This window comes from Quercus lobata, chromosome 3, assembly GCF_001633185.2.
Source record: "Quercus lobata isolate SW786 chromosome 3, ValleyOak3.0 Primary Assembly, whole genome shotgun sequence".
In the NCBI taxonomy this organism is placed as follows: Eukaryota; Viridiplantae; Streptophyta; class Magnoliopsida; order Fagales; family Fagaceae; genus Quercus; species Quercus lobata.
In genome coordinates this window covers 65,965,587-65,988,608 of record NC_044906.1, presented here as the reverse complement: position 1 = coordinate 65,988,608, position 23,022 = coordinate 65,965,587, and the positions used below count along the sequence as shown (strand labels likewise).

Below are 23,022 nucleotides of genomic sequence, written 5' to 3'. Positions count from 1 at the left end.
GCCGCTTAACCCGTTTATGCAAAAATAAATAAAAATAAAAGATTGAAAAAGACGAGACTCATGTGCTGGAAGGGATTTTTTTTTTTTTTTTTTTTAAACAAGACAAAATAGCTTATGTGTTCAGTCTGAGTGTTGACACATTGAATGTCCGGCAAATCTTCTATCACACTCATCATGTTTCACCATATACTCAACAAATAAAAATATGTCACATATCCATCTATTTTATTAAATGTTAAATTTATGTCTTCTATTATTTCAATTACCTATATATGATAGGTTATTTATTTATTTATTTTAGAAATTTGAAATTATAGAAGACATAAATTTAGCATTTAATAAAATAGATGGACATGTGGCATGTTTTTATTTGTAGAATATATAGTGAAGCAGGACGAATGAGATAAAAGATTTGGACTTGATTAACATTTAGGGACTTAAAAATTGCAAAATCGCTAATAACTATGAAACTAGATTACATCCAAAACTAAAGAAACTATCAGGGAATTTGAAGATTTTAGTATACATTTTAGGAAGGAAAATCTTGAAAATTATTATCTACAATCTCAATTTCAACCCAACCCTTATATATATATATATATATATATATATATCTTTGGGAGGATTATGACTAATTTGTTTGGGAATTATCCAGAAATATGCTTATACTAACAAGAATTTAAACATTTAAAAAATTTTGAGGGGGGCCAAATATCATTTTTTCTAGGGGCTAATTGTAAGTCTAATAAATAATATAAGGGGAAATAAAAAGAATTTTTAAAAAGTTTGGCTGCTGAAGAAAGATAGGCATTGCCTAATTGACTCCAGCTATCCTAATTTTAGATTAAATTTCTTTGGGAGTAGCTTCTACACTAATGTGTTTTTGAGGTTTCTCCTCAGATCAAACACATGAGGGGAGTAGATTTAGAGATGAAACTAGAGGAAATATGGGTATTCCCTAATAGACTCCAATTATCCTATAACAAATTAAGAGACATCCATGACAACTAATAAGGTAGTATCTTATCATTCCCACATCATTCTTATACCTGTAGCTTAATGAATTCAAACATTGCCACATTGGCAGCTAGACTTAAATTTTTTTACAGTTCATTCCTATAGCTGTAGCTTAATGAAATCAAGCATTGCTACCACATTGGCAACTAGATTTGAAGTCTTTGACTGTTCTGTCTTGCCATATGGCATATACAGAATGCACATATAGTAGTGCTAGTCTGCTAGACAGTAGACAAAATGGAAACATCAAGATCAACTCTCCATGGTAATTTATTACATTAAATTTTTAGATCACATGTTCTGAAATTTCTCAGTAATATAAGGGTGTTAAGCAATTCGGTAGGCCCTGAAGCAATTCACTTGTAAACTACCTTATTGAATGCTCCAATAGCTTCTTTGCCCATTCCAGTGAATCTTTTTCTTGCTGATTCTTTCTCCAAAGTGTTATAAACTCATTAATGTGCATCTTTCTAACAGGTTCCAGAGCATGTACTCACTTACCATTATTCACCTTAACCATTTTGCAACCACCAGTCACATGATGCATCAGATTTGTTGTGGCCAAGTTCAACAAACATTTTTGACACACTGCACTGAACCAAATATTTGCTTTGTAGCCTCTGCAATCAGTTGAGAATCATAAGAAATAGGGCACCAATATCTAATAAACATTTAAGACTGTATAAGTCACGAAGTAGAGATCAAGCCCAGATTTTACCAAAATTAAAGGCATATGATGTATATTAAAAATAATAACTAATAAGAACCAATGGAAGATTATAGTGTTTATGAATCCTCAAAAAAGAAAAGAAAAAAATATAGTGTTTATGAATTTGACATTAGAAAGAAGAAAGTAGAGAAAGAAAAAATGTTAAAACAAACCAAATAAATATTTAACTTCTTTGGTCATCAAGCACACCTGGTCATGCAAGTTCAACCTAATCAAAGCTTATCATTCATTTTCTAGTTCACAATTCCAACTTAACAATAATAGCCAATACTTTTAAAGTTGGATTTGACCCAACTACACTATAGTTTTATAAAGCAGTTTGCTTTATCTACAGTAGCTGACCCCAAAATTTTGGGACTAGGGCTTTATTGTTGTAGACTTGTAGTATTGCTTATCTACAATCTTAATCAAAAGTCACAGAATGAGGTATTCCAGTGATGAGATTGCTGAAAAACATTAGAGGAAATAAGTGCTTAAAGTTACAGAACAATAATTAAAAACATTTCTGCAAATTAGTTACAGAATAAAAAGCAACTCTTATTAGTGCATCTGTTTCTCTCCAGCCACTCTCACATTAGAGCCATAGAATAATCCACCATCACCTCAAAGACATAGCAACAATTTGCAACTCTCAAGGCCAATGATCTATGCAGAGTCAAGGATACCATGCATGAATGAAAAACTTAAAATGTTACTTATCAAAAAAGAAAAGAAAAACTTCAACTGTAATTTCAAGGAGACATAGCAACAATTCGCAATTCTCCAAGTTAACTCCTTCCATATAATTTCATCAATATGGGAGCATGTCAAGCACAATTTTCTTGATGTTCTTCTTGCCGATTATGGCTAATTCTTTAATGGAATTTCGTGGTACTTCTTCTCAAGCCATAATCTTTAATGAAATTTCGTGATACTTCTTCTCAAAAAAAAAAGAGTTGTCATCGCCTTTTTACCTTCCCTGTCTGGATACAGATCCTCGATTCTTGATGCCACCTTGGACTGCATTTCACAGTGTACTTTTAGCAATGAAACCATGTCAAAGTTCTCCCAGTAATAAAGGAATAGCTATTTATGAGTTTCCCTTCAACTTTCTTAAATGATAAAATTTCTTCCAGGCCCACTAATTCAAAGAAACAGCATGTTAATTGTTAATTTCCAAGATGAACCAGCACAACAGAAAGGGTTAATTATATGACATGATCGTTCTTGATTTTTTTTCAAGTTTCATACTCAAGAAGGCACATAACAAAAACACCAACATTCAATTCTATCATGCGCAATAAACTACGGCATACATAAAAACTTAAAGAGGATCTACAATTACCATCACTATAAAGTGAGAACTTCAAATTTTGTTCAAGCCAGTAATAGTAACAAAGAAGGTAAGCGAAAAACCAGGTCAAGATTTTTATTTTTCTCAATTAGCAGCAAGAAAAATGAAACCCACTCTCATGTTACAAGCGCTTTTATCCTTAGGAGTAAAACCAATCCCCTTTTCTCAGATATTTGCTAATGTAGTGCCAAAGAAGTATTTATTCAACAGTTTGTAAACAACCCCCCTTTTTCAAATTAATTTAATCAAGAAAAGAAATAGATTTCCTTGCAAACAGAATCCAATATGCAGTAATTAATTAGAAATTCTTAGAGACTAGAATCAAACAAAAACTCTAATCTTCCTTGGTATTCAGGTTTCTCGCACTCCAAAGGGCCTACATATCTGTCAAACAAGGTATATTTCAGATTTACTTACTCGCACTCACATGGCTGATGCAAAACCTTCCAAGTCACCTTGTTCTTCTACCTCTAAGCTCTCTAAATATGATGGTGACTTACTAAATGATCCTACTGTATATCGGCATATTGTTGGCTCCTTACAATATTGTACTTTCACTCGTCCAAAGATTGCTTTCTCAGTTAATCAATTTTGTCAGCATCTACATGCTCCAACTTCAACTCACTTATTAGCTGCAAAGCGTGTATTACGCTATCTTAAGGGTACACCTGATCATGGGTTGTTGTACTCTAAAGGTTCTCTCCAACTTAATGCCTTCTGTGATTCGGATTGGGCTGGTAGCCTTGATAATCGACGCTCTACTTCCGGATTTTCAGTTTTCCTTGGAGATTGTCTTATTTCTTGGAGTACTAAGAAAGAAGTTGTTGTTTCCCAGTCTAGTACTGAAGCTGAGTATCGTTCCTGAGCCATCACCACAGCTGAACTTTGCTGGTTGCGAATGTTGTTTCAAGAAATTCAGATTCCTCTTAAGGTAGCTCCTGTGCTGTAGTGTGACAATGTCAGTGCACTTGCCTTAGCCTCTAATCCGGTGTTTCATGCCCATACTAAACATATTGAAATTCACTACCATTTTGTTAGCAAGAAGGTAGTCAATCGTGACATCATAGTCAAGTTCATCTTTACCCTTGATCAGGTTGCTGATATTTTTACCAAAGGATTGTCCTCATCACGTTTTGTTTATCTCAAATCCAAGCTGATGGTTGTTCAACCCCCATCATCTTGCGGTGGGCTGTTAAGATAACAGATCAATAGGATCAAGTTAATCCTATTGATGCAAGTTTTGAGAAAGATAAAGATAAGCACCAAGTTCAAATCTCATCATCTCAAGATTAAGATAAGACCAAATTTCCAATAAAACAGAGCTGCTGCAGAATATTGAGATAGATATGCATACAACTGATATTTAATCTTCTTGTATTTGAATTGTTGCTATATCTTTTCAGGTGTAATAGATTTACATGTATAGCTATATAAATATTAATGCAAATACACTGGTTTTGGTCATTTAAGCCAAAACCAATTCCCCAACTTTATTTTCAGACAGGATGTTGTGGTGAAACAAAAATTAGGCTCCAAAGATAATATGCAACTTCCATGCTCCAAATTAATGAATTAGAAAGAACAGTAACCCTTGCAAATGCAATGTCATTAATTACCTCATATCCCAAAAAGTATAAACTAAACTTCATTTCTGGAAAGTCCAATCTCTTAAGTATCTTAAAAATGTCCAAAAATCATTTTCAATTTTTATTTAGAACAATTGATAGCTATCCAAATTTCTAGATCCACTCCAACATGCCAGAGATTAAATTTTCAAATGGCAGAATTGATAAATTGGTCTAAAATGTTAAGGTATTTATGTAGCTTAATATAAAGCATGTTAAGAAATACGATACAAATAATTACGTGAGCATCATTATGAAATCATAAGCTCAAAGAAACTATGAAATATCCTAGAAATAGAGACACCACAAATCAATACCACAAATTAAAGACTGTCTTTAGGTGTGAAAAAGAAAAAGAAGAAGAAGAAGAAGAAGGTGTTGATTCAATTTTTCTTTTAAAAAAAACAAATCCCTTCCTAAAATTCATGTCAGGAAGTTGCCTCAATAACATAAGGTCACAATGCAGAAATTGACCACTCATATGAAGATATGATTAAGAAGCTCAACACCAAGAAAAAGACATGATGCATACCCACAACTTAAGGAATCGAAAAGTGCAAAGAATGTCAATGTTACCTTTGGCTTCCAAACTTTTCTCAGACCAATTTTTTTGACTTTTCCACAATTTTCTGGGCGATTCAGCCAAATCCAAATGGGTTCTTCACAAAATCGAATAACAAAATGTGAAACAATGAGATCTAAACCAATGCACAAGACATTAAACTTTTTTTAAGAAAAGGGGAAAATCAGAGAAAAACCAGGAAACTAACTAAAGATATAATGCTACTGACCTATTTAGTGATCATGAGGAATCGTGTGAAATTGGCTCCAAAAGAATAGCTGTTCTAGACCCCCAAACAAAACCTCGTGCTGTCGAAGATGAACTAGAGCTCACTCAAATTCTCTTCAGCCACAGTCCCTTGGAGAGCGAAAAATAAATCAAGTGATTGAACAAGTAGAATGAAGAATTTTTCCATGCATTAAAATTTTAGCCCTAAATTGAGCCCACAGCCCTTACCGTAATTGATATTGCAGCCTTCTTCAAGCTCGCTACTGTAATTAGTATCATTTTCACTGACCAACTCTCCATGATCTGAATTAAATTCATCAATTTTACCATTCACAAAAGAAACATAGAGATTATAATAGATCACATATGATTATTCGAACTTAATCTAACCCAGGAGAAATAAATCAAAGGCTTTAGTGATAAATCCATGAAAATGAGTTCAATATCTCATATATACAAAAGAAGTTGGTGGTCACTGAACTTGGCATTTGGTTGGTTTAAACTTCAAATCTCACAAAACATATATAGCCACAATTTCAGACATTAAAACTGCACAGGATAACAACATCATCTAACACATTTATGCTTCAATTCTTAAACGCAGAAAACATGGATCTAATATGGAAGAAGACAATTTTTAATAATTAAGATAGCAAAATGGCTTAAAGATCCTTAAGCATTTCATTCTTTGATCAAGTTTCCAATCCTGAAAAGAAACCAATTGGGCATAAGTCCTAGTGGAAGGAAACAAAAAAATCATTTAGCTGTGGCATAATTGCATAAGAAATAATATTGGTTATAGTGACCAGTAAGATGTGTATGAAGTATGAATTATAAATACCATAAGATGGAAAGTGCAACAATTACATAATTTCATCAATATCAACAACTTCAAAAATCTATCCAATCATAGTATTCTTTAATCCACTGAAAAAGATTTTCAAAATAGATGCTTCTAGTATTTTTTTTTTTTTTTTTTTTTTGAGAAGTATATAGATGCTTCTAGTATTGCAAATGGTGATACTTCTATTTGAGCTATGCATGCGCATGGAGCTGCTATGCATCATATAATTGAAAACTTGTTGATTTGAAATTGTTTAAATCCAATGGACAACATGCTCCTACCAACTTGTTTAATATTTGAGAATGATTTCCTAATACACTCGGCATAAATGATATTATTTAGGAGGAATAAGGATGGCTTATAGACTTGCGGAAATTTTATGTATCATATGAAAGTTACACACAAGAATTACCATGAAGTGCTGTTACGACCAGCCTCCATTTCTTGTTTTTTATGAAACTACAATAGTTTCTTCTATTTCCTTTTTTTCTTTTTTATGGAAAAAACTACAATAGCTTAATAACAACATATACCCTCACCCAAAAACTGATTCATTTACAATAGGATACATAGTATATCTGCTAAGAGGAGAAAGGTTTCAATGATAAGGAGACACGTTTGCAAGTATGTAATTTGCTAAGAGGTTGGAGGGTTGATGTTATATATGTCTCCAAGAAGCAAAAATGGGATAAAAGAGTGATTGAAAAAGATGATGAGGCAGCAGGAGAGTGTGTTGTGTCTTGCAAATTTCAGAATGTGGCAGATGGTTTCAAATGGATATTTTCAGGGGTGTATGGAACTTCTAATGATTTAGCCAGGAAGTTCTTGTGGGAGGAACTAGCAGGGGTACACAGCTGGCTGTCTTTACCATGGGGAATCGCCGAGAGGAAGGGAGCTACAAGAATCAGTTCAGGGATGGGAGATTTTTCTGAATTTATTTCAGATCATGCTTTGATAGATTTTCCACTGGAAGGGGGTAGTTTTACCTGGTCGAATAATCATACCCCACCTTCTATGTCTCGCCTAGATAGATTTTTGGTATCTCCAAAATGGGACGGCCATTTCCCTGGTTTGAGTCAGAGGCTACTTCCAAGGGCTGTGTCAGATCACATTCCTGTATTGCTGGACAGTAATTTAGCAGAGGAAATAGTTCTTTTAAGTTTGAGAATATGTGGACGAAATCAGAAGGTTCAAATCTCTAAAGTTTGATTTGAGGACATGTAGCAAAGAAAATATTGGAGATGTGACAAGACAAAAAAAATCAAATTTCGGGGGAATCAGAGAGATGGACCGGCTGGAGGACACAAATTACTTTCATGAGGAAGAAAGATTGGAGAGGGCAGCAAAGAAGACAGAGCTGCAAAATTTTCTGTTATGGAGGAAATCAGCTACCAACAAAAATCCAGGGCACTGTGGTTGAAGGAAGGGGATAGGACTACATCCTTTTTTCATCGTCTGGCCAATTCGCATCACAGGTACAATCATATTGGTAGTCTTAAAGTGGGTGAAGATATCACCAATGATCAAGATGTGATTAAGGAAATTGTGGGGCAGTTCTATAAGGATCTGTATCAGGAAATGGAACCATGGCCACCAAAATTAGATAGGATGCCTTTCAATTCCATTGACAGAGCTAGTGCAGCTCACTTGGAGTGACAGTTTGAGAAGGAAGAGATCCTTCAGGCTCTCCGAAACATGGATGGGGATAAAGCGCCTGGGCCTGATGGTTTCTCTTTTGCCTTTTTCCAAGCTTGCTGGTCTGTGGTTAAAGGTGATATCATGCACTTTTTCTCTGAATTCCACACCAATTGTGTTTTGGAGAAAAGTTCAAATGCCGTCTTTGTGACTTTGATTCCAAAAAAGGCAGGAGCTGTCGAAGTTACAGATTTTAGGCTGCCTAGCATAGTGAACAGTGTCCATAAGATACTGGCTAAAGGCTTGCCTAATCATCTTAAAGGCAAAGAATAAAAATCAGTTCAATTTCAATACAGATAAAGTAAAACAGAAGATAAAAAGAATAAAACCATTACATAATGACTCTAAATTTGCAAAATATGAAATGTCAATTTTAAAGCATCACTCTGTATATAGACTTAGGTTCAACATATGTACCCACCCTATATTGCAGTGATTTGATACAAATTAATTAAAAGGAAACATCAAAAAAAATTGAAAAACAAAAAGGGGGAGGACCAAGAGGATTTAAGACCTAAAAGCAAATGGCTTTAAGTAAAAATGGCAAGAAAATATTCATGCAGCCAACCCAAGTAATTAAGATAACACTCTGTTAAGCATGATTATTCAAACTCATCTCGTCCACCAAAAAGCTTTTCTTACAGTAGTCAACAATGCAAACACACACATTAATTCCATTTCCTTAGCAACCATATTTTCAGTTTCAAAAATGCCTCACCCATTTAAATTAATTTACCTAGAAAATATTGTAAAACCAGATTAGGCACACATAACACATCTGATAATCATAATCGTATATGTTAGATTCTGGTATAAGAAAGTCCACGGTTCTAAGTAATGCATTCATGTTTGTGTGATGTTTTTCCAAACTTTGGAACTTACAATAAAGAAGATAAATCAATTACAAAGGGCAGAAATAATGAAAAAAACATAAAGCTGTACTAATTCCAAAAATGTTTCTCCAAAAGCAATTAATTCTCATTCCAGTTTGCAATCATTAAAGAACATGCAGGCAACAAGCAGGTTTAAAACTGTTATTATAAAGCAAACCTTTGATAGGTTTTCCTGCTTTAAGAATATCTCTCTGAGTCTACTATGTCCGCAAGGATTGTACTTAAGGTTAAAATTGTCAAATCGAAGGAATTTGCTTTTATCGGCATGGACATTCAACAAATCAACATTTAGATCATACCTGGATTGCAATTTCCTTCAGTTAGACAAATAAGGACACATGCAAAAACACCGCTTTCTTCTAGCAAATAGAAATCAAGAGAACTATAATAATGCATACCCTGCCAAGTCCAGGCTCTCGAAAACCTCCTTAAGAGTCATATTTCCATCTCTAAATATGCCAACCTATCCAATGTAGTTATAGATTGAAATTAAGAAGCATCAACAAAGTGAAATTGAAAAGGGAGAGAGTTTATAAGACATATCAAAACAGCACTGCATATGGTTGGTGCAACTAATGTTGGTTGAAACTAGAGATATGCCCGACTTCCAAAAACGAACGTTTTGGAGGGGAAGACAAAACAGTTTCTACCTCATCAGGTTCTTTTCTTAGCTTTGACTTGGTGAAGCGTAGGAGACGCTTCTGGTTCATGCATGCAGAATGATGCACATGTGTATCAACTTTTCTGATACACACAGTACCTGTGTTATTATAGAGAGAGCTTTGAATTTTTCCATGCACATTCACAGTATCTGAAATCAAATACTAGAGTCCTAATTACAAGAAATCCTGAAGTCACCAATACAGTGTTGCTTTAACTTTTAAGTTATAACTTCCAATTCCACTATGTAGACAAAAACAAAATATAAAAATTTAAAAACCATCCAAATGCAAAAACAAGATTTCAACTTTTAGTTCCACTATTTAGACTCCCCAGCAACATGAATTCTATTTTTTTTGACCGGAAACATGAATTGTGGCCAGCAATGCATAAAGATTCTCCCTATTTTCACCTATTGTGTTTATATGAGTGACGTATCTACTGTCTTGATCACCCACAATAGGTAGGTCATGTAACTTCTCTTTGTATGCTTCAAACCGATGAAGGTCATCCTCTGATTCTGGCAACTGAGTGGTTATCTACAGAATGAGAAAAATATTAATCTAATTTCATGTAAAAAATTTTAAATTTTCCAACAAATTAAAAAACATTACCGTGATTTGATAGGCGACAGAACCAAAATACTTCCACCTCCTATGAAACTCAACTATTGGGCTCAATACTGAGTGTTTGATGTCAGAATTTATCTGCATGAAAAACATTTAATTACTATGCTGTTTTATTATTATTTTCTTAAAAAATCACTTAATAAAAACTTACCTTGTCTGTGCTCTTCGTATACTGAGCATATAATTTAAGCACACCCTATAATTTGAAAAAATAAAAAAATAAATAATGTACATATATAAAATCGTTAAGATTTAAAAATAAATAAATAAATAAATAACCTCAGTAAAAGGCATAGCAGTAGTTTTCTCCTTTTGGATCTGGAAGCTTTCCAACAGGTTGTACCTGTATAAAAATAAAAAATAAAAAATAATTTATATATATATATATTTGTATATATAAGATGATACTTACAAATCGTTCACTGGATTCTTCTCTTTCTCTTTGTGTAGATGATTAACATCCACTGTAATAAAACAAAACAAATGTTCAGTCAAGCGATATATGATTTTGGGTGAGTACAAGATATCATTATAACTTAAAATAAATATAAACCTAAAACTTCTTCTCTTGGATTATCTTCCTCCTTGCACCAAAATTGAATTATCAACCTCGAAATCTCCTTATTTGTAATGAGGCTTGCCAAGACTATAACAGGAAGTTCAACCCAAAAAAAAAAAAAAAAAAAAGTTTAAACATTATGCAACCATTTTATATAAATAAAAATTATAAAAAAGAATCTTAAAAAAAGTTCACAAAATTTACCATCAATGTTTCCCAAAATTTGTTTTCCAATTGGGTCGGCAATATTGAATTCCGGAAATGTGATGGTAGTAGCATCTCCCGATGTATCAGTTGGAATAATAATTTTGTTCCTAAAACTATTGAACAAAACTTCTTTAAAACCAGCTGGATATCCGGTTTCTCCATCCCAAGTTACATACGTTGACTCATCAAAAAACTCCGAAAATCCATATTCATCATCCCCACTCCATTTAGGGTAGTCTGTCAAATCATAAAACTCATGTGAAGGTAGAACTCTCGTTAAGTCACCTCCATTTTCCTTTGCAAAGTGGATGTCACATCCTAATTTTGCAAAAGAATCAGCCACTGTGTTGATATGACTACTAATCCACTCAAACTCAATGTTGCAATCCTTTTCCTCAAGCATCTTGGATCTAATCATCTTCAAAGTTTGGTCAACTTTAGTCTCTTTGTATTTCTTATTCCGACTGAGTTTAGCAGGAATGTAATTTGAATCCATTTGAATATTAAAGTCATTTAATTTATACCTATCAATAATCAACTTTCCCCATCTATATGCAGCCTTCACATCTAAGTCAAGAACTTCTTCATTGTCATTGATAGTCCATGACGACCCACAACAAATTGGGAAGTAATCCTGATCACGGACTACAAATCCCGTGCCGCCCAATTTTTTTCCCAAGTTTGCTCGGTACCTCTGCACTGCAGCATTTATATTTACTGTATATAGGTGCTTTTGACTTGGTTTCCATGATGAATTATGGACACCACTTGAGGTACCTGAAATTTAAAAAAGTAAACAAGATAAATAATATAAATTCTCAAATAAAACTGAAAAAAAATATACATATGATAGCACCTTCGTGAACTATGCACATCTACCATAAATTAAAAACTTTTTTTTTCCATGATAAGAAGAATCTCTCAAGATTCCTCTTGATTTGCAGTAGAACGCAAACATCATATGCAAAACTTTTTGAACCTGCAAAAAGACAATATAAAAAAAAAAAATTAAAAGAATCCTAGTGATATCCGCAAAAGACAAAGCAAACAACACTCCAGGTTTTGCTGCTATTGTGATGACTTGAGAAATCCTGGAAACTCACTTAGATTTCTAATTGAAAAGTAATCCAAAATATCATTATTTAGGATAATCAGAACAACCATTGTAAGCATCCAAATCTTGATAGCAGCAAATCAACAATACAAGGCATTGAGATTCCCCAGGTAATTTGAAGGCTTTGCAGCACAGTTTCTCCATGTAAAAAACCCATTCATTTAAGAACTCTTTAGAAAGAGTAGAACCACAGCGTCTTACTGTTAAATTATTTTGAGATTTAGTTATTTGAGGCCTCACTTGATTACATGATCTCTACATTTTTCCCACCTACACTAGAATAATCCAAAAGAGAAAAGTGCTCTACAAAGATTTTACTTTTTTAGTGAAGTGTGATTTCATTCAGGCAAGAAATTGCTAATTAGTATCTCTTTAAGCATAAAAAAGCATATTTAAGCATCGCCCATCATTCTAGCACAACAGTCCTTAAGTGTTTTTAAAAACATGAAAAATCAATCTCAACTGCTTGAAAGAAAATTCAAGTTTAGTTTTAACACCAAAGTATTACAGACCCACAAAATTGCAACTTCAAACAGGCAAAGAAAATACAAGTTCAGCTTCTTCATTTGAAGAAGCAGTAGGAATACAAGTTCACCTTCTTTGTTTGCAGGACAAGAGCTGAGTAATAGGCATTTAGGTTCTTATACTGGATAAACTATATGTAAGCTCCTCAGGAGCAGGTTTTGAGGCAAAAAGTAGCTTATTTACAAATAGGGTCTGGTTAACGGATGCCTTTAAGGCATTTGTTAATGTGTCATTTTAGAAAAGTTTTAATACCATTTTGATGGAAAATATAAAAAGATGTCAAAAAAATCAGTTGTTCTTTTCTTTTCCCATAAAAAACTTCTAAAAATATTTCTTAAATTAATGCCCTTAGGGCATTCGTTAACTTTTCCCTTACAAATATAAGCATCTGCTAGTAGTATCTATTGAATATATATGTTTGTTTTCCGATTATGCAGGAAGGGTTTATGTGGGTTTGACACCTGAAGTAGATAGGAACGATGATCATCAACAAGAACTTCAAGAAGAATATACTGCTGGTCCAGAAGTCAATTGAGTTAGCACCACCAATTGTGGTAGTGATCACATAGAGAAAGTGAACAAGGACTACAAAGATCCTCTAGAAATTCTTGAACACGTGAAGGTTAACAATACGCTCGAATCTCCAATTTCAACCATAAAAGGTGTTTCCAAGGATTCCAAAGAAGAGGATTTGAGTTTTATTAGAGAGGAGCAGATTTAAAAAACAACTTAGACATGTGTTCATTGAGTTTTACCACAAGCTTGGTCTGCTAAAGCACTACAGGTGATAAATTGCAAGTTGGTGTCTGCAATAAGACAAGGTCTTGCTTTTTATGCCATTTCATTATTTTGTGCTTATTCATTTTGCAAATGGATGGACCAGTTTTATGAATCTTATAGCATTTTTTTAGATCATGGAAAAGTATGAAAAGGTCAGATTCACACTTAACAAGTATATTGTTCTTTAGATTCCTAAGTTGCATACACTTATATAAGTTAGTCAAATAAAATTATAGAAATTTCATTTCGATAATAGTATTCTAATGAAAAATGTTTAACTTATGTAGATCACATCAAGGAGAGCAGCCATATTATACATGTGAATAGTGGATAACTTTTACATTTTTTTTTTTTTTGTTGTTGATAAACTGCAATATAAATATATATATATATATATATATATATATTGTGGGAGCCTAAGGACCGAGGAAGGATACAACGAGCTGTGGTTGTCACTATAAAGGCATTGTGAGCCCGAAGAGGGGATCTACCCGAGGATAGAAGGAGAAGAAACAAAAGACTTCTGGAAAGTCCGAATAGGGAGGATGGGATTTAGAGAGAGAATCATGGTAGATGAAGGAAGTTTCCAGTAAAAACTCACCTACTGCCTCTGCATTAAATTATTAGCAACAACTTTATCAGCTGCATTGATGAGGAAGTGACCTGAACAGTGGAATTCACAACCAAACAGCTCCTTCTACTACCTTCAACAGAAGTTTAAAGGGACAAGTGTCATAGGGAGAGTCTGGGTAAGTGGAGATGAAGGGCCAGGATGCGATGGACTGGGAAGTATATAAAGAAAGGAAACTTCCAGATAAAGGGATCCAGAGAAAAATATTCTATAAGGGCGGAAATTAGATCAAGAACACTGAGAGAAGGAAAGTGAACAGTGTATCATCTAGTGTAATACCTTCATCCTCGGGCAAACTTGTAAAGAGCCTCTCATATACACAAACTTTGACCTCTGGTTATTCTTTCTTTGTTTTTATCCTCGGGCTAAGCTCCCCTTGTTTTACCCCACTCTCTTTACAAATATCTATTGATTTGGGCCTAGCTAGGTTGCACAAACTTCACTATTCTAAGTGGATTTGGGTTGCTTGATTTTTGTGTCCTTACATATATATATATATATATATATATATAACTCAAACTAGAACAGATGGACAATCCCTCTTACAAGCACAGTCTAAAACTCCAGGGAGATTGTCCTCATTACAGCATAAAGCATCTAAAGTACAATATACTTGTTACCTTGGCAATTTAACCTAATCTGACAAGGTTTCATTTTATCTTTTGATGTTTGATCATAATATTGGTGAATCTTACATGTCAGATTTTACACGTTAAAATTTCAAAATTTGGATTTTAACTCCTTAAGTTATATTCAATTTAAATCAACAATCCTCCCGTCCATATTTTACGTTAAGTGTCACGTGTGTTTAGTTTGTCCAATAAAATGATGTCAAGTCATCATTATAAAATATGAATGGAGGAGCCCCTATGCAAATTGAATATAACTTTAGAGTACAAAATCTAAAACTTTAATATGTAAGATCCAAAAAAAAAAAAAAAAAAAAACCCAAACTTCGTGGCAAATAATGTTAAAATCAAAGCAAATAGGATAACGAGGAAGCAAGGATACCTCAACTGGCGTTGATGCCATGCCTGATGCCTCCCTTCCCTTCCAATATCGCCTTTGGCAGCCAAATACCCACAGCAAACCGAAACCCTTCCCTTCTATGGCTTTTTTTGCCTTTTCTTTTTTAACAATAAAATTCACAATTTTGTTACCCTAAACCCTAACACAACACCTCACATGGGCTCGCCACAACGTTTTTTTTTTTTTTTGGTGGGGGTTGGAACGCAACTAGGAAGGTCTAAGAGAAAGTAGACTCAAAGAAATTTTACACTTTGGTAAATTGTTAAATGATTAGTACAAAATATATATAGGTTGTTGCTTGAATCTGCTAAAAATGTTGGGCCGGGCTGCTCAAATCCACCTTACTTTAATTGTTTGTGCAAAGAAGTTCCCAATAAGGTTTATACGTTTGAAGAGTTTGAAGCCTTGGCTTGTTGCCGTGCTGTGCTCTTCGCTTTGCCCAGGAAATTGAAATTGGTGTTTCAGATGTGGTCTTCCAAGGGGACTCAGCCACGATTATTTATTTTCTGCAGAAAAAAATAATCCTTGCTTAGCTCCTTCAGGACATGTGAAGTGTGATTTTTTCACATGTTAAAGGGTAATAGGGTTGCTCATGCTTTACCTCACAAGGCTAGGGAATTTGAAGTTTGTCAAGCCTGGCTTGAGGAAGTTCCTAATGATGTTGAGCCTTTGGTGCTCCATGGCTTGATATAATACCTTCTATTTTGAATTAATGAAATTTCAGTCTTGATGCTCAAAAAAAAAAAAAAAAATGATAATTCAATAATTGGGGATGGGAGTATTTGAAACTGGAGGTGCCAAGTGAGCTACAAGACTCTTGCTTGTTGCCCAGCTATTACTAGTATTGATTTTACATGTTATGGTAATTCATGTTCCAGTAGAGCCTTGAGATTGAAGGTTGAAGTTCTGGGGATGAACTGTTAGTGTATTTGTGTGATTTCTATCTACATAGGCAGCCTTTGCTTCCACTTTTTAAAAAGAGGAATAAATTCTCAATGTTTTAGTAGTAGTAAAACATTACTTTTTTTTCACAGCTGAAGCCTGAAAAGCTACATGAATGCATTTGGTAATTCTTTTCCAGTAAAGCTTCTTTTAAACTAAGCTTTACATCACGCTTATATATAATTGTTCACAAGATGATTAAATAAAGGAGCAATTGTGCAAGAAATAAAATCCATAATCTGGTTTTGCAAAGTTATTTGCAATGAAGCATACAATTTGAAACAGAAACATGAGCCCATTAGTCCCAGAACTCATATTTAAACAAAACCAGAAAAGATTAGGAGGCCTCGGCAGCAGGTTGGGTCATTCCCAACTTCACTAAGAGCTTGCTCAGGGACTCTGGTGAGCGAACCTGGTACTTGACATTTCCTGAAGGCAAGAGGAATACCTCAGCCAATTCCAGCTTATCTGAGGTGAGACTTGTGCTGTCCATTGTCTTGCTGAGCACTTTCAGTGCTAGCTCAACTGCTTCTTCTCTTGTGATTTCATCCTTGTAATCCTGCTTAAGCATTGATTGAGCTGCCTGGTTGTTTGCTCCAATTGCTGCAGCTTTCCAACCACCATAGTTTCCACTTGGGTCGCTCATGTAAAGCTGGAAGCCAAAATTTTTGTCCCAGCCGGCAAACAGAAATGAAACACCAAATGGACGGAGCCCACCAAATTGTGTGTAGCCTTGTTTGGTATCACAGAGAGATTGGACAAGCTGTTCAACAGGCATTGGTTCTTGGTAAGCATAAGTGTAACGTTGGGCTTGGACTCTAGCTGTGTTGATTAGGATATTGGCATCCGACATTATTCCAGCGACAGCACATGATACATGGTCATCAATCTTATACATCTTCTCAGTTGATGTTGAGGTTTGAAGGAGTTTGGAAGTGACCTTCTTTTCACCAATCAAGACAACTCCATCCTTTGATAAAATCCCAATTGCAGTTCCGGCATTTCCAATGGCCTCCATTGCATACTCAACTTGGTAGAGACGACCTTCAGGGGAGAAGATCGTCGTGCGGCTATCATACCTCCGAGACATTTGATATCACACTGAAACAAAAAAGTCCAAAACAGAAGTTCAATTAAAAGAACAATAAAGCTTTAGAACGGTGTAAGAAAAAATTACGACATGAGTGTCAGTATATATGTTTTAATTGGTAAAGCCAAAGTAAAAGATAAAACAGGGAAAGTTTAAATTCAAAACCTACTGTTTAGGGGGTGTATCAAATTAAATCTTAAGTTTCAAAAGTAACAAATCAAACATTCAGCTCATGTTAAACCCCAAACACAATGATGGTCCACTTAAATGGGAGTGAAGTTTAATTTGTTACTTTTTGAAACCTCAGGTTTCAAAAGCAACAAATTAAACCCTGAGGTTTGTAAAGGTAACAAATTGAAACCTCAGTATATTAAACCCAAACACAAAGGCAGTCCACTTAAATGGGCTGAGATTAAACTTGCTACTATTTAAAACCTCGGGGTCTAATTTGTTATTCTTAAATCTATAGGGCTTAATTTGTTACATTTCTTAAACGATAGGTTCAAAATGTAAATCCCCCCCCCCCCCACCACCAAAATAAAAAACTCAGTTACTGAGACTGGTTTCTTAGGTTGTGGTCCATGAAAACCAAATTCAAATAATAAGTGGATAATAAAAACCAATAGTGAGCGACAAGTCATCAAAAGACTGTTATTAGCTCTTCATTGAGTAAATAACAAAAATGATTGAATAAAAATCAAAATTATATTACATGAAAAAAGAAAGAACAAAATAGATACCTACACAACAGCTTTCATGGACTTTTTATAAGAACTCAATATCATATGTAACATCTTCCACATAGCGAAATCACAGAAGTAACAGATGAAGCATCGAGCACCAATAAGATCGTCCAGAGTCAAAATACTATCTACGGTGTAGACAATATTACAAATTTCAGACCGGTGCCCCTAATGTGCACCAAGAGATCAGGGCAGAATAGTGATGATGCTCGTCAAGTAAAGTGGTTTGGAAATAAATCTTTCAGCATTTGTACAATAGAAATTATCAAACTCTTATCATAAACCCAAAGAAAGATGTAAAATTATTCAAAACTATCCTTACATGATTTTAACAACTAACTAAAAGAAGCATGGCAATAAGTGTAAACCAACATTATACTAATAAATAAATAGTGTAAACCAACATTATAAAGTTCTTTGATAATCAAATCAACCCCTCAAGGTCATTCAGTAAGGCATCTATGTCCCATATGACTAATACCTTGTCAATTTGAATGATCTTCAAACCAGGTAAAATAGTCATAGACATAGTCGAGCTAGTAACCTTAATATTTGTACAAATAAAATTAGAGCAAACTACGTAAACAGATGTCATCCAGATCCAACAGCCATACCAAAAAAAAAAAAAAGTGTTAGTTTTTCAATTCTTATTTTCGTAAGCTGAATTTGTAAACTTAGAATAGATGGAAAATTGTCTGAATACATATACTTTTAGTTGATGGCATAACATGATTTTCATTTTGCTTCCCTGACAGAGTTAGGGATTCTAATGATATAGTTTAGAAACAAAATCTGGACTGCTCCAAATCATGGTTACCCTCAAGTTTCACATATAAAGACTCGAGTTAAGAGTGTTGTAAAAACTAAAAAGTCCATAAAAGATTAGAGCCTACACTTTTCCCTTTAAATTAATTAATTAATCCTTATGAGCAAGAGCAACAAAAAGTATAGCTTTCTAAATAAACACTAAGTAAAGATAAGGACATGGAAAGTAACCTAAATATGATCTGGTGATCCACAAACTAAATTTTGGAAGTATTTGTAAATACACTATGGCAATGAGCTCTAGCTCAAATGGCAATTCCTTCTCTCATGAGAATGGATAGAGACTACTAGGAGTAATTATTCAGTGCCCTGGGAACACGATAATTGCATGCTCCGACATTTTTTAGATTGTTTTGTAACCTAAATATGATCTTCTTGGACTCTCTCTCTTGACAGCCTCTCTCAATTTCACAATCACCCCTCATCGGAGCAACACTCCACCAGCATCCCTTTTGCTTTTGGGCTTGTATTTTTGCTTTAAAATATGGGATAATGTTATGTAATTGATTAAATTTTGTGGATTCTATGCTAACTAACATTTGGGGTATTTTTTTACCCCACTAGTTTAGTATTTTGATATGGGATAATGATATTGTTGTGTAATACACAAGACTATTTATTCATGGATATTTGGATTGTGTATTTGATTAGAGTTGCTCTTATTGAGAAAAACCCAGACTAACTGAAACCAGCCTCACTGACCCCATCAAAACCAGCCCTACCAGTTTGGCTCAACAAGGGTCATTCCCATCAAACCACACTGAACCCAAAACTCTAATAAGGAAACTGTTCCATGTCTATTGTTTTCCCAAGTCTCTAAAGCAACCAAACCAAACAAAAGCATTACAAACCCAAACTAGCAAAAGCCATACAAAACCATAAATAGGAAAAAACTAGTAGAGAATTTGAAGTAACAGAGTTTCAGCAATCAAGGTCAAAGGGCCTTAGAGTGAACCAAGAACAAAACGAAACCAGCAATAATCAGGAATCAAATTCAAGCAACGCAATCCAGTTGACGCAAAAAAATAAATGCATTTTAATAATCAGCTAATTTTGAGCTCGATTTTCACATTGAATTTTTTTTACCTTGAAATTGCGACAAAGATCTCTGACAAACTTGGGATGCTTTTGAATGAAAGAGCGACTTCGGAGTGGCCGAAAAAAAAGAGTAAGAAGGAGAGGTGTTTGGGATTTTGGCGAATGACAACTTGGGCCAGAAGTAGAACCCCCCACTAGGCCTATTTAAATATTTATCACTTATCAAAGCAGTGAAATAGGGCAAAATTTGCCAAACAGTGAAAATTCTGAAAAATTTTAGACGGACAGCGCGCCTTCAAACTTATTTAGTTAGTTAGACTTTTTTTGAAAGTCGAGTTTGCCAAACTCGACTTTGGGTTGGAATAGACACAATAGTGGCGTTTTTTTTAGTGGCGTTTGTCAAAAACGCCACTATAGGTTTCCTATAGCGGCGTTTTCTATAAACGCTGCTATAGCCACTAAAAAAACGCCACTATAGTGTTCGTTTTTCAGCCCAAAGTTGAGTTTACCAAACTCGACTTTCAAAAACAGTCTAACTTACTAAATAACTTTGAACACATGCCACGCGCCTAATTTTTTCCCACAAATAATCCATTTGGCAATTTTTTCCAGTGAAATAGTTTTTTTTTTTTTCCTCAAAAAAAAATAGTTTTAAAAAAAAAAAATAAAGTGCGGTTTTGGCTCCGTTTAAAGTTTATTTTATTATTTAATTTATTTTTGTTATTTTTTTTTAAACCAATTTATTTTTATTAGTATTTATGAGTTTCATTATATTTTTTGATATTATTTATTGTTTTGCTTAATTATTTTAACTAATTTTTATTTTTATATATAGTATTTTCTGTAAAAAAATTTCAATTTTAATAAGATAAGCAAATGAGAAAAATGCTCATACACTTCTGAACTTTAAGTTAATGGCCAAAATACCCTTAAATTTTTTTATTTACAGTACTTTCAATAAAAAAAATTTAATTTTAACAAAATAAATGGACTAAAAAAATGCTCACACACCCCCCTGAACTTTAAGCCAATGATCAAAACATTCTTAAACTTTTTTATTAGACAATTTACCTCTGTACAGCTAAACTATACACATCTGTCAAATTCTTAACTCAGTTATTTCACGTTAAAACACTGACGGAAAAGAGCTTTAAAAATTAATTAAATTACTGTTTAAACCCAGATGGGCCACCCAATTCACTCTCCTCTATGCGGGCCCACTCCATTACAGATATTTCCTCGAAAAGACCCTGACAAACTCTTCCTCATCTTTCTCCATTCAATCCCACTCAAGGAAGAAAATGATATTTTTCTACTGCCTCTCTCTCTCTCTCTCTCTCTCTCTCTCTCCTCTGCGGTCAGTCTCTTCTTTCTACGATTTAGTTAGTTTTTAAAAGTCACATGCTTCTCAGATGCTCTTATTCCGTTAGTATTTTATCATAAAATTAACTGAAGTATTAATTTGACAAGTGTGTATAGTTTTAGGGGTTAAATTGACTAATAAAAATGTTTAGGGGATGTTTTGACTACTGGTTCAAAGTTCAAGATATGTGGGCATTTTTTCCTAAGATGATGTTAAACAGACCCAAGTTTGCATTTGGCTCCAGTTTAAAAAATTAGCTTATTATTCGATTTATTTTTACTATTATTTATGGACCTTACTATCTCTTTTTGTACTATTTATGTGTTTTACTGTACTAATTTAACTAATTTTTACCTTTATTTACAGTACTTTCAACAAAAAGTTTTCAATTTTAACAAAATAAGTAGATCTCAAATAGACCTAATAAAATAATTAGAACAAAGACTTTATTTATTTATTTTTATACGGTATCTTGTAATGCATGCATGTTTGAATCTCTCATCAAAAAACTTAAACCTGACTTTTATTTCCTATCCCACAAAAACTTTATACCTTTAACTCTTATTTTATTTTAAAAAAAAAAAATACCATGTGTGATTTAATTGGACTATCTTTTTCTAACTTTTATAAAAGTAAAGATGAATAGATAAAATTGGACCATCCTTAAGATTTGAAATGACTTTGATTTGACCCCCTAGAAGAAATATATGTGGACCCTTAATTTAGTGTAACATTTTTATCTAAGTCCATAATGAAGAATTTAGAGAGAGAAACATGTCTGTAATTTGGGCTAGTAAGAAATTAGAGATAGAGAGATTTTGTGTCCAGCTAAGCTTGAATCTCCAAACAGACTAAAAATGAGAGAAATGACCGACTAAGAGATCAAAGGGAGGACCAAGATGCCTTCTAGACCAAGAGAGGGATCAATGTTCTCCTTCGGGTGCAAGACCTAGAGACAAGTTTAAAGGTGAAAGTAAAGAAGAATTTTGAGATGCGAAAGGCAAAGAAGAAATAAGAAGAGATATGGGTGTCACTAGGTGAAGAAAAAATAACAAGTTTTGTGAGTTAAGGTAAACTCATTTTTTAGCAGAGAGCCGTTGGCTTTTAAGTGTAGTATGACATTGATGGAGACATGACACTAATCTAAGTCCCACTCATTTGCTTAATTTTACAAAAATAACATTGAAACTCATAATTCATAACTTAAAAATAATAAAAATTTGTTCTTAGTTTCCACAACTCAAATTCAATTTTTTTAGTATTGTGTTACATGAACTAACCCAAACAAGCTAAGCTAGAATGGGGCTCACGAAATTTGAGATTTAAGCTATTAAAATTGAGGATTGAGTGATGGAAACTAGCAAACCAAACATAGGCTAAGTATCTAGTGATAGTTTTGTTTTCCGTATACACAATCTCCTTCCTTTATATATATATATATATATTATTGGATGTGAATTTCAAAAATTTAACCATTGGATTGCATGTTCCTTATGTTCTTAACATGCATGTAAAATTTCATTCAAATTGAATATTATTTACCATTGATTAGTTACTCATTTTATGCATAATTTTAGACCCTAAAAACAAACAGGTCACGGGTTGCTCATTTTTTATTTGGGTTCAAGCCAAGTAAAGATAATTCAAGTTTGGGTTGAGTTAGCAAAATTGGCTTGTTTTGCCATATTTATTAATGCTTGCGATTACCCTAGACCTTTTACTTCTTAATTCTGTTTACTTTTTATTTAATTTCTGTCTCACAAAAAAAAAAAAAAAAAAAGGAGGAAGCAAAAGTGGAATAAAAGAAAGCAATTTAATAATAAATCGCTTTCCCTCACCTTACTCTTCTTTTATTTTTATTTTTTTTTTGTTTTGGTAAGTACACTTTGTCTCACTTTCCCTGCCCAAATGTATGACATGGTAAATTAAAATTAAATACTTAGAAGATAGAAGAATACAT

The 23,022-nt window shown here is 33.7% G+C and overlaps 2 protein-coding genes across 4 annotated transcripts; both read right to left on the bottom strand.

The window, feature by feature from the left end:
- Positions 1-1,003: 1,003 nt before the first annotated feature.
- Positions 1,004-15,771, bottom strand: LOC115982916. Of its 3 annotated transcripts, XM_031105674.1 has the most exons (17): positions 15,044-15,768; positions 11,862-11,961; positions 10,980-11,759; positions 10,770-10,862; positions 10,629-10,680; positions 10,496-10,559; positions 10,368-10,412; positions 10,202-10,294; positions 10,000-10,126; positions 9,326-9,390; positions 9,085-9,226; positions 5,724-5,798; positions 5,497-5,624; positions 5,282-5,364; positions 3,498-4,269; positions 2,701-2,867; positions 1,004-1,637 (listed from the first exon to the last, which is right to left on the bottom strand). In XM_031105674.1, exons 1-10 carry the CDS (start codon positions 15,062-15,064, stop codon positions 9,377-9,379), a joined length of 1,389 nt encoding a protein of 462 aa, XP_030961534.1. In that variant the 5' UTR covers positions 15,065-15,768; the 3' UTR covers positions 1,004-1,637; positions 2,701-2,867; positions 3,498-4,269; positions 5,282-5,364; positions 5,497-5,624; positions 5,724-5,798; positions 9,085-9,226; positions 9,326-9,376. The 3 variants fall into 3 exon arrangements, with proteins under 3 accessions (XP_030961534.1, XP_030961532.1, XP_030961535.1); XM_031105672.1 differs by lacking the exons at positions 9,085-9,226; positions 9,326-9,390 and having other exon boundaries at positions 3,498-4,023; positions 4,108-4,269; positions 5,724-8,236; positions 15,044-15,771; XM_031105675.1 differs by lacking the exons at positions 1,004-1,637; positions 2,701-2,867; positions 3,498-4,269; ... (1 more) ...; positions 5,497-5,624; positions 5,724-5,798 and adding an exon at positions 8,161-8,236.
- A 360-nt stretch (positions 15,772-16,131) lies between these two features.
- Positions 16,132-19,897, bottom strand: LOC115978800 (proteasome subunit alpha type-4). The gene is made up of 2 exons (XM_031100671.1): positions 19,748-19,897; positions 16,132-17,104 (listed from the first exon to the last, which is right to left on the bottom strand). Exon 2 carries the CDS (start codon positions 17,091-17,093, stop codon positions 16,341-16,343), a length of 753 nt encoding a protein of 250 aa, XP_030956531.1. The 5' UTR covers positions 17,094-17,104; positions 19,748-19,897; the 3' UTR covers positions 16,132-16,340.
- Between the last annotated feature and the right edge of the window lie 3,125 nt (positions 19,898-23,022).